The 19,963-nt window shown below is 48.0% G+C and overlaps 1 protein-coding gene across 1 annotated transcript in view; it reads left to right on the top strand.

The window, feature by feature from the left end:
* The window catches only part of LOC140186000 (pancreatic triacylglycerol lipase-like), a 38,043-nt gene that overhangs the window by 4,077 nt on the left and 14,003 nt on the right, over positions 1 to 19,963 (top strand). Inside the window, exons 3-8 of the mRNA XM_072239824.1 lie at positions 1,233 to 1,402; positions 2,837 to 2,962; positions 6,388 to 6,522; positions 14,679 to 14,787; positions 15,334 to 15,453; positions 15,894 to 16,013. Of these exons, the coding sequence (XP_072095925.1) occupies positions 1,233 to 1,402; positions 2,837 to 2,962; positions 6,388 to 6,522; positions 14,679 to 14,787; positions 15,334 to 15,453; positions 15,894 to 16,013 (780 nt within the window). The remainder of the gene's footprint in view (positions 1 to 1,232; positions 1,403 to 2,836; positions 2,963 to 6,387; positions 6,523 to 14,678; positions 14,788 to 15,333; positions 15,454 to 15,893; positions 16,014 to 19,963) is intronic.

Here is a 19,963-nt window from a genome sequence, read left to right as displayed (position 1 = left end):
AGGCAGTGAAATAAAGGCAGAAATTGGCTTTAAGGAACGCCTTCACGGAGTAGAGAGAAGCGGAGCAGGATTAGGTGGAGAGTTCCAGATCTCGGGACTTAGCCCAGGGGAGATAAATTTGAGGCCAGGAGGCGAGAATTAGAGTCAGACAGAGATTTGTTGTAAAGTTGCTGGAGGGGACAATGGCAGGGAAGTGGGCAGGCATGGGGGATAGGAAACAGGAATGAGAGTTTTATGGAACATAGAACTTACAGCACAGTACAGACCCTTCGGCCCGCAATGTTGTGCTGACCTACATGATCAATCTAACACTTCCCTCCCACATAGATCTGCATTGTTCTTTCATCCATGTGCTTATCTCAGAGTCTCTTAATGATGTCCCTAATGTGTCTGCCTGCACGGCTATGCCCCTGGCAGTGTGTTCCACGCTCTTTCCATTCCCACTCTATAAAAAACGATATTCTCTATATTAAAAAAAGCACCTATTAACCCCCCCCCCCCCAATACTTTCCTCCAGTCACCTTAAAATTATGCTCTCTCATATTAGCCATTTCCACTCTAGGGAAAAAGATGGTTACTGACCGCTCTGTGTCTCCTAACATCCCGTACACCTCTACCAAGTCGTCTCTCATCCTCCTTCACCCCAAAGCAAAAATCCCTAGCATGTTCAACCACTCCTCATAAAACATGCTCCCTAATCCAGGCAGCATCCTCATAAATCTCCTCTCCGCCCTCTCTAAAGCATTCACATTCTTCCTATAATGAGGTGACCAGACTGAACTCAATATTCCAGCAGAGTTTTTCATGATACCGTTTTAAAATGTGAACTGAATTCAGAAGCTGATGACGGTCAGAGTCAGAAATGCGAATGGCGAACTTGGGACCAGATCGGATACGTTAGGGAGCAAAGTTTTGGATCTGGAGGGTAGAACGGCGGGGGGCGGGAGAGTAGTGACCGCTACAGAGTGGGGGTAACAAAGGGAACCACAGCTCTGCAAGTTCGGAGACACGGGGCACTGCAGACGCGGGAATTTGAAGTGAAAAGCAAACTGCTGGATGAACTCAGCGAGTCAGGCAGCATCTGGGAAGGCAGAGTGATGGTGAGGGTGTTGATTTGGGAGCCTGGGCATCAAGATGTAATCAGCTAGGTACGGTTGCGGTGTGACAGGCGTACAGGAGAGCTTGTTCGTCACCCAGTGACTGCACTTCATTGGTACCTCATTGTGTCTCAGTGTTGGCAGGTGGACCGGATGAAATATGCTACGATAGGCTGGGCTGTTTCGCCCGTGGATACCCATGGACAGGGACCAAGGAAAGACCCGTTGCCAGGGTCCCCTGGAGCCCTGAGAAAATCGGCACCCGTTTCCTGCTCTACACCAGGCAGAACCCCGACAACTTCCAGGTAACACCACCTTCACCCAGGCCAAACAGCCGAAGGTGCTTTTAATCTAGGGACGGTTCAGAAAAGATCGTTGCCCGGTCTGGAAAGCTCGAGTTACAGTGGGACACAGGACAGGCTGGGACTGTTTTCCCTGGAGAGGAGGAGATAAAGATAAAGTTTACAGAGTTTATTTATCACATATATTGAGACATACAGTAAATTGTAGTGCCTGCCTCCAACACACGAACCCTAACCATACGTTTTTGGAACGTGGGATGAAACCAGCGGAAACGCACGCCGTCACAGAGAGAACGTACACTCCTTATAGACGGCGGCGGGAATTACAAGCCGATTGCTGGCACCGTAAAGCATTGCGCTGGCCGCCACACTGGGGTGTGGGGCAGGGTGACAGAAGTTTATAAAACCATCGACTGTGTAGATAAGGTGGATGGTCACGGTCGTTTTCCCGGCGTTCTCTCGCTCGTCGTTTGCCATGTCGTCTGACGCGGCCGATCGTGGTCTTTCCCTGAGTGGGGGAGTCTAAAGCAAGAAGGCATAGTTTCAGGTGAGAAGGGAATCTGAGGGGTAAGTTTGCGAAGCACAGGGTGGCGGGTATATGGAGCAAGATGCCAGAGGAGGGTACAATTACAATGCTTAAAGGATGTTTGGACAGGTACACAGCAATAAGCGTTGTTGTTCTTTGTGGGATCTTGTTGCGCGCAGTTACGTTTCCGCGTTGCTCCTGTAACTACAGGGACCCTGGTGTGAGGCAGTGCCGTACGAGGGGCATTTAATGGCTCTAGGTCTGTACTTGCTGGAATTTAGGAAAGCATTGAAAGGGCCAGATAGAGTGATCTTGCCGAGGATGGCTCCAATAGTGAAGGAGTCTAGGACCAGAGTGTGCTGTCTCAGAATAGAAGGACCCCTCTTCTCTGTTCTCCCTTCAGAACAGAGAAGAGGATGAATTTCTTTGGCCAGGGGGCAATGAATCGGTGGAATTTATTATTCCAGACGGCTGTGGAAGCCAAACCATTGGGTACATTGAGGTTGATATGTTCTTGATTGGTAAAGGCACACGGGGAGATAGCAGGATTCAGAGGGATCATAATAAATCAGCCGTGATGGACCGGAGCAGCAGACACGATGGGACGAATGGTCTAATTCTGCTCCTATGTTTTGTGGTGTGTGGTTTTACGGATCCCTTAGTAGAGCCTTGAGCTGTGGTCAAACCACGACTGTAGGGTGAGAGTGGAGCTCCGTCTTTTCTCACCCAGAGCCAGAGGTTTCTCTCCCAGAGCGAGGAGTTCAGGAGAAGGGCTGTCCTTCACCCACTTTCCCCCCTCGGTCCCCATCCTCTCTCCCTGTTTGTGGCTGCTCCTGCCCATGACCCACTCTGCAACCAGGCCAGGGATACGCGATCTCACTTAAAGAGTTTTAATCGTGTTGTCTCTGCAGGAAATCAGCGGGACAGATCCGCAGACGGTTGCCGCCTCTAACTTTGACACCAATCAGAAGAGTGTCCTGGTCGTCCACGGACATCTGAAAAATGGAGATTCCCAATGGGTTGTGGATCTGTGCAAGGTGGGAGTTGGGGGCACAGTGCGGTGTGAGTTGTGAGCCGTGTGTCGCTGTGAGGTGTGAGCTGTATCAGTGTGAAGTGTGTGTGTGTCAGTGTGAGGCGTGAGGTGTGACCTGTGTGTCAGTGCGAGTTGTGAGCTGTATCAGTGTGAGGTGTGTGTGTCAGTGTGAGGTGCGATCTGTGTCGGTGTGATCTGACAGTCAGAGTGAGGTGTGTGTGAGGTGTGATCTGTGTCAGTGTGAGCTGTGATCTGTGTATCAGTGTGAGTTGTGTATGTGAGGAGTGATCTGCGTCAGTGTGAGGTGTGATCTGACAGTCTGAGTGAGTTGTGTGTGAGGTGTGATCTGACAGTGTGAGTGAGGTGAGAGGAGCAGGTCGGTGTGTGATGTGGTGTGAAGAAAATTGCCTTTCCTCTAGGACTGGTGAATCTGTTTGGGGAGCAGTGACCTTACAGGAGGGATTTATTTATTTAGAGATTTTGTGCAGAATAGGCCCTTCTGCAACCTCTCACAACCCCGATTTAACCCCAACCTAATCACAGGACAATGTACAATGTCCAGCTAACCTGCCGGGAAGGTCTTGGAGTGTGGGAGGAAGCTAGGGCAGCCCGCACATCCCACAGGGAGCACGTACCGACATTCCTTACGGAGGACGCCAGGAATGAACTCCCAACTCCAACGCCCCGAGCTGCAACAGTATCACTCTAACCGCTACACTACTGTGGTTGGAGGGTGAGGGAAGGGATGATGGGCAGATTAGATGAACCAAGGGAGGGCGCCTATTCCATCCCAGCATTATATCAATGATCGAGAAATTATTGAAGATTCCCAGGGACAGGATTTATTCACATTTGGAAACTTCTTGGTTTATTAGTGATAGTCAGCATGGCATTGTACGGCAGACAGCCTATCTAACAAACTTGTTTGAGTATTTTAAGGATATGATGAAGATGACTGATCGGGCTGGAGCAGTTCACTTAAGTGAAATGTTCAACATGTTCCCTCATGGTAGCCTGGTCTAGATGATCAGGGCACGTAGAATCCACAGTGTAAAGTGTGGATCTGGTAAATTGTATCTGGAATTAACTTGTCCAGGGAAAACTGGTGGTAATGGTAGAGGGGTGTTTTTATGGCTGGAGGTCTGTGACCAATGTGTTCTGCAGGGATCAGTGCTGGAATATCTGTTCTTTGTGATTTTATATAAATTACTGTGGATTCCAGCTAATTGGGACATTGGGTAATTGGACCAATTCTTAAAGAACAAAAAATAATCTAGAAAACAGCCAGTGTTTCATTTATTTCTCTGGGGCACTATGTCGCTTAATTGGGGCAGGACCCTATTGGCAAATGGTTTCTAACTAGCGTCAGTTGTGTGCTCAGTGAACAGTTTTTAAATAGCATCAGGTGAGTGTGTTTGTGTCCAAAAAGCAGTGATAGTTGGTGAGAAATAAGCAGTAAGACAATTCAGAACTGCTTTGCTCACTGAAGTTTCAAACACTCGGGCTTGGAGATGCCAGATACACCTAGGAGTGAAAATAAAACGATTTCACTACTTCAACAAGTTAGGAACGATGAAGAACTTGAAGGTATCAATAATCCTCTTACACGTAACAATGAAAATGAAGATTTGGAGAATGCAATCCTCGAAAGGATTATATGAAGACAGTCCACGATCTGCACCAGGTGTCTACGCTGATTTTGTTCATTTACAGTTAATCAGAAGAAGATGGCAGTGAACACAGGATTCATTCATCTGATGATAACCATTAAAGTACTGTAGTAGTACTGATAGTGTACTGATTTGTTCTGCCTTTCATTTAAATACATAATTTGTTACTCAGTTAATGGTGGCTTGTCTTTTTTTTAACTATTTCCATGAAACTTTGGCTAATTAGGGCAGGTGCTTAATTGGGCCAAAATGCACTGGCCCCAATGTGTCCTAATTACCAGACATCTTGGAAGAGATGAAGGCTACGGGAGTAAACCCAGACAGCAAGTCCGGCTGAACATCAAGGAACATCCTTCCAGCAGCTCCTGCAGCCAAGCTGGTGCCAAATGTATTTCTTCATAAAGTTTCCTTTGGACTGCACTGGTGAGGCCAAGAGGGGGATCTCGACAACTGGGCATCTCAGGATCTCCATACCCTCTGGCCAGGCTTGTGATGATTATCATCACCCATTGTCCTTCGAAACAGACAGAGATGCCAACCAACCATCACCAGACATCTATACCGACAAAGATGCTAGTGATCTGATTAGAAAGTATGCAGAGAATATGGATGGTGAAGAAATGTGTCAAAGGACATAGTGTGATATAGACCGGCTGGAAATGAGTGTGGAGAAATGAAAGATGAGTTGAATCTGAACAAAGTGAGGTCACATGTAAAAGGAAGTAAATGGCAGGGCCCTGAGGAACGCTGATGTGCAGAGGGATTTTGGGAGTGAGTCTATAGTTTACTGAAGTGATGCAAGTAGGGCAGTGAACAAGGTGAAGACAAAGGCTCTGGAAGCAAGTCCGGAGTGGAGCCCTGGAAGTGGGGATACATTGGGGCACTGATATAAAGAATAGCAATCCACGTTGCATCTATATAAAACTTGGGTTAGACTGCACCTGGAGTATGTGCGTTCAGTTCCGGTCACCTCATTACAGAAGGGCGTGGAGACTTTGGAGAGGGTGCAGAAGAGGTTCACCATGGTGTTGCCTGGATTAGTGAGTACCAGCTTGGACAGATTTAGAATGACTTGTTTGGAGTCTCAGAAGCTGAGGGCTGACCTAAATAAACTATACACAACGATGAGAGGCATGGAAAGGGTTGATAGAGTCTTTGTCCCAGAGCGGAAATGTCAAATACGTGAATGCATAGGCTTGTGGTGAGAGGAGGGAAGTCAAAACAAGATTTGTGAGGCAAGTTTTTTTTAAAAACAGAGAGTGGTGGGTGCCTGGAACTTTGGCCGAGAGTTGGTAGAACTAGATATGACAGCAGTATTAATGAAGCATTTAGACAGACAAGTAAAGGGGCAGGGAATGGGGGATATGGACGGTCTGCAACTGACAGGCCGAAGAGCCTGTTCCCCTGCTGTCCTATTGAATTACACGACACTCACAGAAATTTGGACTTAATCTCTTCGACCGTCAGTGTATGAGAACTTTAAAAATGTGTAAACTTTCACTTTAAATACTTTCACAATACCTGAAAAGCGATCACTCCTGGGATCGGGCATCAGATAAAAATTTGGGCATTTATCCACCCAGAGCTGACACTTCTTGGGGAAGTTGGAATCTGGATGGGAGGGAAAGGGTTTGAGGCTGGATTATAGCATGCAAGGGATGGGCCGAGTGGCTGATTTCCGTGCCGTCTGACCTCCGGTGGTGGGTGCTGCCGTGCAGTGGGGATCTGACCGATCTCAGTCTCTGCTCTCTCTTTCAAGACTATTCTACAAGTGGATGGTGTCAACTGCATCAGTGTGGACTGGAATGGTGGCTCTCAATGTGTGTTTAGCCAGGCTGCGCAGAACGTCCGTGTGGTGGGAGCAGAAATTGCATTCTTCCTCGATGCACTGGAGGTGAGTGTCAGTGAGGGACCTATCACCTTGTACAACAAATACTTCAGGGGACAGAGTGTAGACTAACAGTGAGAACAGGAGTGTGCTGTAACAGGAACCATCTCCCTGTTAAGCAGGACTGGGCTGTAACAGGAACCATCTCCCTGTTACGCAGGACTGGGCTGTAACAGGAACCATCTCCCTGTTACGCAGGACTGGGCTGTAACAGGAACCATCTCCCTGTTACGCAGGACTGGGCTGTAACAGGAACCATCTCCCTGTTAGGCAGGGCTGGGCTGTAACAGGAACCATCTCCCTGTTAGGCAGGGCTGGGCTGTAACAGGAACCATCTCCCTGTTAGGCAGGGCTGGGCTGTAACAGGAACCATCTCCCTGTTAGGCAGGGCTGGGCTGTAACAGGAACCATCTCCCTGTTAGGCAGGGCTGGGCTGTAACAGGAACCATCTCCCTGTTAGGCAGGGCTGGGCTGTAACAGGAACCATCTCCCTGTTACGCAGGGCTGGGCTGTAACAGGAACCATCTCCCTGTTACGCAGGGCTGGGCTGTAACAGGAACCATCTCCCTGTTACGCAGGGCTGGGCTGTAACAGGAACCATCTCCCTGTTAGGCAGGGCTGGGCTGTAACAGGAACCATCTCCCTGTTAAACAGGGCTGGGCTGTAACATATTGGTGCAAGTATCTCTGCACCCTCCCTTTCCTGTTGTCTATCTCTGACCTTTCCTTCCTCCACATCCCTGACACTGTCTCTGGTCACTTGGCTGGCCAGCAGTTTCCACCACGAGACCACAGACTTGGTGACTGCACCTCCTCCAGCCAGCCTCACTGAACTCGGGCTTACAGGTCTTATCAAGGTCCTGTACCATTCAACACCTTCAGATAACCAGCCATTCTCACACTACCTCCAGTTCCCTCTCCTCTGATTGTAGCATTACCCACTCCACTGGTTCCATAACCATAATCTCCCCTCCCACCACCAAGAGTCACGTCTTCATATCCCACACTTCTGCTCTCATCCCGTCCTCCACGCAGAACTATCACAGGGTTTCCCATTTCCCCAGCTTCCCCGTTCAACTGAGGCTCCATATTTCTGGAGTTACCACTGGACACACTTCCAATCTGCGCATTCCAAAGCATCCATTCTTCCATCCCCAGAGGCTGATTTATACTTGTGTGTACTAGCTTACGCCGTAGCCTACGCAAGTGGGCTACGCTGTTGTGAGCATTTATACTTGTGCGTTGGTGTGTCTGCGTCGCTCTGCAGTTCACTGCCAAAACGCTAGTTGGCGGTGGGGTTTCTATGCCACTGTGTTGAGTTTCTTCATGTTGAAACTCAACACGAAGAAACTCAAACTTCAAACAATGGCAACTGAAACTGAAGGAGGGTGAATTTCCTGTGCTTGTCCAGCCACTGAGAGACATGGACGAGGATATACATTTCAAATATTTTCGGATGTCGGCAGGTAGATTTGACCATTTGGTTCATCATCTCCAAACATTTATTTCGCATCAGTGTACGCACAGTATACTCAGAGACTGGCAATCACCATTCGAGTTTTAGCTTCAGGTGGAAGTCCACAGACTGTAGCAGCCAGCTACAAACTGGCGTCAAGCACAGGGTCCTCCATAATTTCGGAGGTCTGTAAAGCTTTATGGAAAGCATTGCAGCCAGAGTTCCTTCCCTGCCCTTCAGTCACCCAATGGGAAGCTACTGCAGCGTATGAGGAAATGCGATGCTACCAAGCGGACCAATCACAGTTGTTGCGGTCTGCGTCGCCGCGACGCGTAGTTACATTTTCGGAGAGGTGCACGTTAGTCTCCGGCGTAGGGATGGGCGTAGAGTACAGCGTAGGGTACGTGGCTACGCCGTACCTATGGCATACATTTGATGCACAAGAATAAATCAGTCTTAAGCTGCTAAAGCAAACACAGGCTTGACAGCCGCCCTGTAGAACACCTCCAATCATCAGCGAAGGACGTCTTCCAATCTCCACTCACTTTAGTTCTCCATCCACTCCCAGTCTGAGCTCTCTGTCTCCAGGGTCCTACACTGTTCGAAAGAAGCCCAATGTTGCCTCTGGCAACAGCTCCTCGTCTTCTGACCAGACACAGTGCAGTCCCCGAGACCTTATAGGAACTTATAAACCAGGAGCAGGAGATAGCTGTTGAAGCCTGCTCCATCATTCAATATGCTTCTGACTGTCTGTGCACATCCCATAGTCTCTTTAGCCTTTAAAATACTATCTGACTCCCCCTTCAAAAAATAGACTGAGCTGTTCTCCATAGATTCATCTGGTGGGGATTTTCACTACTTCCCCACCCTCTGATGATGAAATGTCCTCTTATCTCAGTTCCAACTGAGCTATGGCACCTGTTTCTAGTCCAGTAAGTCTACTACTCTTGTACAGTTGTCCCAATCTCCTTCCATGGGCCAGCTATGCCATCCCAGGAATCAGACGGTGAACTAGCCAGTGGCTCCAGGTTCTAGCCCATTTAATCTATTAAACTCTTGTCCAGTTGACCCAATCCTGCTCCATTCTGGAATCACTCTTATTCCTGCCATCCCAGGAATTAGATGGTGAACTATCACTATTCTCCCTCCAGAGTGAGAACGTCCTTTCTCGGGTAAGGAGACGAAACCTCACACAGAACTCACGGTGAGGTCTCACCAAGGTCTTGTGCCCTTCAACAACTTCAAATAACCAGCCTCTCCAGCTTGTATCAGCAATGCCCATTTCTCATGTCATGTGATTGCTCTGTAAGCTTAACCCATTTTCTCTTTCTCCACGGGCACTGTCCGACTTGCCGAGTATACTCAGATTCATGATTACTGGTCTAAGATGATGTGGAATTTGTTTTTTTTGTGGCAGCAGTACCGTGCAAAGGCATAAAATTACTACAAGGTTCACAACACTAAAAATAACGTAGTCCATGGACAATTCACAAATCTGACGGCGGTGGGCAAAGCCTATTCCTAAAACATTGAATGTGGTTGCTCTATTGATGCTCCTCGATGGTAGTAATGACAAGAGGACATGTCCTGAATGGTGAGGGTCCTCAGTCATAGATGCCACCTCATTGAGGCATCACCTTTTGAAGATGCCCTCGGTGGTGAGAAGGACGTGTACCTATGATGGAGCTGGATGTATTTGCAACCCCGTGCATTGGAGTCTCCGTTCCAGCCCGTGAAGTACTTTACTTTATACTTTATTGTCGCCAAACAATTGATACTAGAACGTACAATCATCACAGCGACATTTGATTCTGCGCTTCGCGCTCCCTGGAGTACAAATCGATAGTAAATATTAAAAATTTAAATTATACATCATAAATAGAAAATAGAAAATAGGAAGTAAGGTAGTGCAAAAAACCGAGAGGTAGGTCCGGATATTTGAAGGGTACGGCCCAGATCCGGGTCAGGATCCGTTCAGCTGTCTTATCACAGTTGGAAAGAAGCTGTTCCCAAATCTGGCCGTACGAGTCTTCAAGCTCCTGAACCTTCTCCCGGAGGGAAGAGGGATGAAAAGTGTATTGGCTGGGTGGGTCGTGTCCTTGATTATCTGGCAGCACTGCTCCGACAGCATGCGGTGTAAAGTGAGTCCATGGACGGAAGATTGGTTTAGAAACATAGAAAATAGGTGCAGGAGTAGGCCATTCGGCCCTTCGAGCCTGCACCGCCATTTATTATGATCATGGTTGATCATCCAACTCAGAACCCTGCACCAGCCTTCCCTCCATACCCCCTGATCCCCGTAGCCACAAGGGCCATATCTAACTCCCTCTTAAATATAGCCAATGAACTGGCCTCAGCTGTTTCCTGTGGTAGAGAATTCCACAGATTCACCACTCTCTGTGTGAAGAAGTTTTTCCTAATCTCAGTTCTAAAAGGCTTCCCCCTTATCCTCAAACTGTGACTCCTCGTTCTGGACTTCCCTAACATCGGGAACAATCTTCCTGCATCTAGCCTGTCCAATCCCTTTAGGATTTTATACGTTTCAATCAGATCCCCCTTCAATCTTCTAAATTCCAACGAGTACAAGCCTAGTTCATCCAGTCTTTCTTCATATGAAAGTCCTGCCATCCCAGGAATCAATCTGGTGAACCTTCTTTATACTCCCTCTATGGCAAGAATGTCTTTCCTCAGATTAGGGGACCAAAACTGCACACAATACTCCAGGTCTGGTCTCACCAAGGCCTTGTACAACTGCAGTAGTACCTCCCTGCTCCTGTACTCGAATCCTCTCGCTATAAATGCCAGCATACCATTTGCCTTTTTCACCGCCTGCTGTACCTGCATGCCCACTTTCAATGACTGGTGTATAATGACAACCAGGTCTTGTTGCACCTCCCCTTTTCCTAATTGGCCACCATTCAGATAATAATCTGTTTTCCTATTTTTGCCACCAAAGTGGATAACTTCACATTTATCCACATTAAATTGCATCTGCCATGAATTTGCCCACTTACCCAACCTATCCAAGTCACCTTGCATCCTCTTAGCATCCTCCTCACAGCTAACACTGCCGCCCAGCTTCGTGTCATCCGTAAACTTGGAGATGCTGCATTTAATTCCCTCATCTAAGTCATTAATATATATTGTAAACAACTGGGGTCCCAGCACTGAGCCTTGCGGTACCTCACTAGTCACTGCCTGCCATTCTGAAAAGGTCCCGTTTATTCCCACTCTTTGCTTCCTGTCTGCTAACCGATTCTCTATCCACATCAACACCTTACCCCCAATACCGTGTGCTTTAAGTTTGCACACTAATCTCCTGTGTGAGACCTTGTCAAAAGCCTTTTGAAAATCCAAATATACCACATCCACTGGTTCTCCCCATCCACTCCACTAGTTACATCCTCAAAAAATTCTATGAGATTCGTCAGACATGATTTTCCTTTCACAAATCCATGCTGACTTTGTCCGATGATTTCACTGCTTTCCAAATGTGCTGTTATCACATCTTTGATAACTGACTCCAGCAGTTTCCCCACCACCAATGTTAGGCTAACCGGTCTATAATTCCCCGGTTTCTCTCTCCCTCCTTTTTTAAAAAGTGGGGTTACATTAGCCACCGTCCAATCCTCAGGAACTAGTCCAGAATCTAACGAGTTTTGAAAAATTATCACTAATGCATCCACTATTTCTTGGGCTACTTCCTTAAGCACTCTGGGATGCAGACCATCTGACCCTGGGGATTTATCTGCCTTTAATCCCTTCAATTTACCTAACACCACTTCCCTACTAACATGTATTTTGCTCAGTTCCTCCATCTCACTGGACCCTCTGTCCCCTACTATTTCTGGAAGATTATTTATGTCCTCCTTAGTGAAGACAGAACCAAAATAATTATTCAATTGGTCTGCCATGTCCTTGCTCCCCATAAACAATTCACCTGTTTCTGTCTGTAGGGGACCTACATTTGTCTTTACCAGTCTTTTCCTTTTTACATATCTATAAAAGTTTTTACAGTCAGTTTTTATATTCCCTGCCAGTTTTCTCTCATAATCTTTTTTCCCCTTTCTAATTAAGCCCTTTGTCCTCCTCTGCTGAACTCTGAATTTCTCCCAGTCCTCAGGTGAGCCACTTTTTCTGGCTAATTTGTATGCTTCTTCTTTGGAATTGATACTATCCCTAATTTCTCTTGTCAGCCACGGGTGCACTACCTTCCTTGATTTATTCTTTTGCCAAACTGGGATGAACAATTGTTGTAGTTCATCCATGCAACCTTTAAATGCTTGCCATTGCATATCCACCGTCAATCCTTTAAGTGTCATTTGCCAGTCTATCTTAGCCAATTCACGTCTCATACCTTCAAAGTTACCCCTCTTTAAGTTCAGAACCTTTGTTTCTGAATTAACTATGTCACTCTCCATCTTAATGAAGAATTCCACCATATTATGGTCACTCTTACCCAAGGGGCCTCTCACGACAAGATTGCAAATTAACCCTTCCTCATTGCTCAAAACCCACTCTAGAATAGCCTGCTCTCTAGTTGGTTCCTCGACATGTTGGTTCCAAAAACCATCCCAGATACATTCCAAGAAATCCCCTTCCTCAGCACCTTTACCAATTTGGTTCACCCAATCTACATGTAGATTGAAGTCACCCATTATAACTGCTGTTCCTTTATTGCACACATTTCTAATTTCCTGTTTAATACCATCTCTGACCTCACTACTACTGTTAGGTGGCCTGTACACAACTCCCACCAGCGTTTTCTGCCCCTTAGTGTTATGCAGCTCTACCCATATCGATTCCACATCTTCCTGGCTTATGTCCTTCCTTTCTATTGCGTTAATCTCATCTTTAACCAGCAACGCCACCCCACCTCCTTTTCTTTCATGTCTATCCCTCCTGAATATTGAATATCCCTGAACGTTGATCTCCCATCCTTGGTCACCCTGGAGCCATGTCTCTGTGATCCCAACTATATCATAATCATTAATAACAATCTGTGTGATGTGCTGGGCTGCGTTCACGATCTTCTGAAGCTTCTTCCGGTCTTGGACAGGACAACTTCCATACCAGGCTATGATGCACCCTAGAAGAATGCTTTCTACGGTGCATCTATAAAAATTAGTGACGTTTTTAGGGGACAGGCCAAATTTCTTTAGCTTTCTCAGGAAGTAAAGGTGCTTGTGGGCCTTCTTGGCAGTGGACTCTGCTTGGTTGGGCCAAGTCAGGTCGTTTGTGATATTGACCCCGAGGAACTTAAAGCTTTTGACCTGTTCCACTTGCTAACCTCGATGAGCATGCCTCAGCTGTCATGGACTTTATCTGGAAATGCACACTCCAAGTAGCACCAAAATGCTCTCCACAATACATGGATAGAAATTTGCAAGGGATTTGGTGACATACCAAATCTCCTAAGACTCTTAACAAAATAGAGCTGCTGGTGTGCCTTCTTTGTGATTACTTTAAGGGTTGATTTTATTTTTTAAGTTCTCTGTAGAACAACGTGTGGACTGTGGTAGGACAGGAAAAATCTGCCGTAAACCATTGTTAATTGTTCGTTGGATAATTATCTCATTAGATGTAACAACCGAGGAGCAGCAGGTCAATGACCAGTCCTCCTTAACCAAACAAGGGAAATGAGGACACGCTGTCGAAATGTAATCAGACTGATAATCTGCATTTCACTCCCCCGGTTATTCTACTGAGGCCTTCGGCAGGTCGCTTCCCGTTATTCCTCCACCCCAATTTTCTGCAAGTTGGATTTCCACACAGAGCACGGCTTTGCTGTTTAGCATGATGGCCGGAAGAACAGAGGTTAAACATCTGTTTTATTTATCACAAACTCATTCGTAAGGCCAGTGATGTTGTGGGGACGGAACTGGACACTCTCACAGTGGTGTCTGAAAAGAGGATGCTGTCTAAGTTGCATGCCATCTTGGTCAATGTCTCCCATCCGCTACATAATGTACTGGGTGGGCACAGGAGTACATTCAGCCAGAGACTCATTCCACTGAGATGCAGCACAGAGCGTCATAGGAAGTCATTCCTGCCTGTGGCCATTAAACTTTACAACTCCTCCCTTGGAGGGTCAGACACCCTGAATCAATAGGCTGGCCCTGGACTTATTTCATAATTTACTAGCATAATTTACATTTTACTATTTAACTATTTATGGTTCTATTACTATTTATTATTTATGGTGCAATTGTAATGAAAACCATTTTCGTCCGGGATCAATAAAGTATGACTATGACTATGACTATGACATATATATTGATTCATACAGTGAAATGTGTCGTTTGTGTCAACGACCAACACAGACCAGGGACGTGCTGGGGGCAGCCCGCAAGAGTAGCCAATCTTTCGGCACTGACATAGCAAGCCCACAATTTACTAACTTTAACTTGCACACTTTAGGAAGGTGGGAGGAAACTGAAGCTCCAAGAGAAAACTCCATGTGGTCACAGGGAGAAGGTACAAACTCCTGACAGAAAGTGGTGGGGTTTGAACCCCAAACAAGAGGATCTCTGTAGATTCCTCTTGAGCCACTGGAAAGCATTACGGCATAATGGTTATGTTAACCACTACGCTACCGTGCCACATAAGGAGTTCACAGAGAGATTGGGGTGGGCTCGGGCTCCCAGTTAGGGTGCTGAAGTAGAGGTGTGTCTGCTCACCATCCTCTTTGTCTTTGTGCACCCCAGAGCAACTACAATTACACCCTGCCAGATGTATACCTGGTGGGGCACGGACTAGGTGCCCACGCCGCTGGTGAGGCAGGACGCAGGAAGCCGGGGATATCCCGGATTACAGGTAATGTTCTCTCCTCAGGCCTGGATTCGGGATGGTTGGTATTGGGATGGGAGGCCGGGAGGAAGGGCTGATGGTGAAATGGGGGGAGGGGGGAATTCACTGAGACTGTTTACAGAGAGGATTGCAGGTTTGTTTGATATTAATGGGGAAAGACTGCACAGTGAGCAGACACACAGAGTTCCCGTGATATGGATTCAATCCTGACCTCCAGTACTATCTGTGTGGAGTCTGCATGCTCTCCTGAAGTGCCCCACTTTCCACCCACATACCAAGTACCATGTGGGTAAGGGAGTTAATCACCTGCTGTAAAATGCTCCTGATGTATGGGTGCAGAGAGTCGGAGGGACTGATGGGAATGTGGGCAGGCTAGGTTATAGGGAAATGAATGGGTTTGCTCAATGATTTGCCATAGTATCAGTGGGCTGAATAGCCCTCTTCGATATAGATTAGGAGTTTGAGGTTCATGGTAATGGCTGTGGGTAACAGCCAGGATTAGATCATAACAGGAAGCTGAGGACATCACACTGATTCATGATTACTCCGCAGGCCTCGATCCCGTTGCCCCGTACTTCCAGAACACCCCTCCCGAGGTGAGGTTGGATCCCACTGATGCACTGTTCGTTGATGTGATTCACACCGATGGTTCCTTGAAGTACCCCAGCAAAGGTGGATGTCCTCGCCGAAACAGCCTCACACCGCGGGGGCTCAAGGGCACTGGGTCGGCAACAGGCTCGGGCGGGGATCTAGAACACAGACGGGGCAGAGTCAGGAGTGGTGAAACTGGTACCGGGGGGGGGTAGGACCCAGGGGATAAAGGGGAAAGATGCCAAGAGGGAGGGAGAGACAGGGTGCGTGATGGAGGGTGGGAGAGAAAGAGCATGGCGGAGTGCGAGGGTGTCAGAGATGAAGAAAGGTGATTGAAACAGTGAATGAATGAGAAAGGCGGAGATTTGGTAACAGGGATCAGTGGGAGGTGAGTAGTAAGAGAAGAGAGATCCATATCAAAGAGGAGCGGAGCGGCCAGTGGGCACTGGCCTCTCCCTGCGGTGGATTTAGCGGAGTGTGGGAGGGGGGTTGGCCTGTCTGATTCGCTGCTTCTATCGCAGGGTTTGGAATCATCTATCCTTGTGGTCACGTGGACTTCTACCCAAATGGTGGCGACAACATGCCGGGCTGCTCAAAGAATCTCATTTCAACAATCCTGGATGTGGACGGGATCTGGGAAGGTACACGACAGGACATGTGGGTGTCACTCAGATACTGTGGTGGGGGCCACAGGCTGCCCCTTAAAAGGGCACCCTCCCGCTGTGTTGGGGAGGAACGTGAATACAGGAGATCTCCACTAACGTCTTACGACCAGTGCACCAGGAACAGTGCAAGTTTCATTTCCAGAACATGCCGCACTTCCACAAGAATTGTTCAGGCCAGTCAGCCCATCTAGTCTAGAGCCATTCCCCAGATGCTACGAAAATGATTCACCCTCAAGTGCCCATCAAATTCCCGCGCAAAGACAGAGAACTGTCTGTGCAACAAAAACCACTTCCAGAATGTCAGGTCCTGCCTTACAGTCCATATTGCCCCTGTGGACCCTGGCACTTGGCATCAACCTCTGTGATTTCCACAGGTACACCTCGGCCGCATTGTGATGTTCACAAAGGACTCTCTCTCCTCTAACACACCCAGTTGTGTTCACGGATAATGGACACAATAATTCAGTACCGGCTGTGACAATCTGCAAGTTCTAGAGGACATCGTTCCCTCACACACAGTGAGTTATACAGACACCATTCCACCCCCCCCCCCACACAGTGAGTTATACAGATACCAATCCGCCCCTACACACACAGTGAGTTATACAGACACCATTCCACCCCCTGACAAACACAGTGAGTTATACAGACACCATTCCACACCCCCACACAGAGATTTATACAGACACAATTCCACCCCCCACACACAGTGGGTTATACAGACCCCATTACACCCACCACACACAGTTATACAGACACCATTCCACCCCCCCAAACACAGTGATTTATACAGACACCATTCCCCCCCAAAAACAGTCATTTATACAGACTCAATTCCACACCCCCACACACAGTGAGTTATACAGACACCATTCCACCCCCTCACACAGAGTTATACAGACACCATTACACCCCCCACACACAGTGAGTTATACAGACACCATTACACCCCCACACACAGAGTTATACAGACACCATTACACCCCCCACACACAGTGAGTTATACAGACACCATTACACCCCCACACACAGAGTTATACAGACACCATTACACCCCCCACACACAGTGAGTTATACAGACACCATTACACCCCCACACACAGAGTTATACAGACACCATTCCACCCCCACACACACAGTGAGTTATACAGACACCTTTCAACCCCCCACATGTAGTGTATTATACTGACAGCATTCCACACCCAAAACACCACGATTTATACAGACACCATTCCACCCCCCCACACACAGTGAGTTAGAGACACACCATTCCACCCCCCCCACACAGTGAATTTTACATACACCCTTCCACCCGCCCACACACAGTGAGTTTTACAGACACTGTTCAACCCCCCCACACACAGTGAGTTAGAGACACACCATTCCACCCCCCCACACACAGTGAGTTAGAGACACACCATTCCACCTCCCACACACAGTGAGTTAGAGACACATCATTCCACCCCCCCCACACACAGTGAGTTAGAGACACACCATTCCACCCCCCCCACACACAGTGAGTTAGACACACACCATTCCACCCCCCCCACACACAGTGAGTTAGAGACACACCCTTCCACCCGCCACACACAGTGAGTTTTACAGACACTGTTCAACCCCCCCCCACACACAGTGAGTTTTACAGACACTATTCAAACCCCCCCACACACAGTGAGTTAGAGACACACCATTCCACCCCCCACACAGTGAGTTATACAGACACCATTCCACCCCCCACACACAGTGAGTTATACAGACACCATTCCACCCCCACACACAGTGAGTTATACAGACACCATTCCACCCCTCCCACACACACATAGTGAGGTATACAGACACCAGTCCACACTGACCCCGACACACAGTGAGTTAGAGAGACACCATTCCACCCCCCCACACACAGAGTTATACAAACACCATTCCACGCCCCCCCACACACAGTTATTCATACAGACAGCATTCAACAACCCCCCCCCACATACAGTGCGTTTTACAGACACCATACTGCACCCCAAACACCACGATTTATACAGACACCATTCCACCCCACCCACAAACACATAGTGAGTTATACAGACACCATTCAACCCTCCCCACACCCTGTGTTATACAGACACCATTCCACACCCCCACACACAGTGAGTTTTACAGACAGTATTCCACCCCCCCACACACACAGTGAGTTAGAGAGACAGCATTCCACCCCACCACACAGTGAGTTATACAGACACTATTCAACCCCCCTACACACAGTGAGTTATGCAGACACAATTCCACCCCAACAAACACCGTGATTTATACAGACACCATTCCACCCCCCCACACAGTGATTTATACAGACACCATTCCACCCCCTCACACAGTGATTTATACAGACACCATTCCACCCCCCACAGAAAGACAGTGAGTTTTACAGGTACTATTCAACCCCCCCCCCCACACACACACTGAGTTATACAGACACCATTCCACACCCCCACACACAGTGAGTTATACAGACACTGTTCAACCCCCCCCCACACACAGTAAGTTATGCAGACACAATTCCACCCCAACAAACACCGTGATTTATACAGACACCATTCCACCCCACACACAGTGAGTTATACAGACACCATTCCACACCCCCACACACAGTGTGTTATACAGACACCATTACACCCTCCACACACAGTGAGTTATACAGACACTATTCCCCCCCACACACAGTAAGTTATGCAGACACAATTCCACCCCAACAAACACCGTGATTTATAGACACCATTCCACCCCTCCACACACACATAGTGAGGTATACAGACACCATTCCACCCCTCCCACACACACATAGTGAGGCATACAGACACCAGTCCACAGCAACCCCGACACAGTGAGTTAGAGAGACACCATTCCACCCCCCGACACACACAGTGAGTTATACAAACACCATTCCACCCTCCCCCACACAGTTATTTATACAGACACCATTCAACAACCCCCCCCACATACAGTACGTTTTACAGATACCATACTGCACCCCAAACACCACGATTTATACAGACACCATTCCACCCTCCCCACACCCTGTGTTATACAGACACTGTTCAACCCCCCCCACACCCAGTGAGTTTTACAGACACCATTCCACCCCCCCACACACAGTGAGTTAGAGACACACCATTCTACCCCCCACACACAGTGAATTTTACATACACCCTTCCACCCGCCCACACACAGTGAGTTTTACAGACACTGTTCAACCCCCCCACACACAGTGAGTTAGAGACACACCATTCCACCCCCCACACAGTGAGTTATACAGACACCATTACACCCCCCACAAACACAGTGAGTTATACAGACACCATTCCACCCCCTCCCACACACACAGTGAGGTATACAGACACCAGTCCACACCAACCCCGACAGTGATTTAGAGAGACACCATTCCACCCCCCACACACTGTGAGTTATACAGACACCATTCCACCCCTCCCCACACACACATTGATTTATACAGACACCATTCCACCCCCCCCCCACACACAGTGAGGTATACAGACACCATTCCACACCCCCACACACAGTGAGTTATACAGACACCATTCCACCCCTTCCCACACATACATTGATTTATACAGACACCATTCCACCCCCCCCACACACAGTGAGGTATACAGACACCATTCCACACCCCCACACACAGTGAGTTATACAGACACCATTCCACCCCTCCCACACACACACAGTGAGTTATACAGACAGCATTCAACCCCCCCCCACATACAGTGAGTTATACAGACACCGTTCAACCCCCCCCCTCACACAGTGAGTTATACAGACACCGTTCAACCCCCCCCCCCACACAGTGAGTTATACAGGCACTGTTCAACCCCCCCCACATGTAGTGTATTATACTGACAGCATTCCACCCCCAAAACACCACC

This window comes from Mobula birostris, chromosome 21 (genome assembly GCF_030028105.1).
Source record: "Mobula birostris isolate sMobBir1 chromosome 21, sMobBir1.hap1, whole genome shotgun sequence".
NCBI lineage: Eukaryota > Metazoa > Chordata > Chondrichthyes > Myliobatiformes > Myliobatidae > Mobula > Mobula birostris.
The sequence above is the reverse complement of the archived record's forward strand: the minus strand, read 5'-3'. Positions and strand labels throughout refer to the sequence as shown.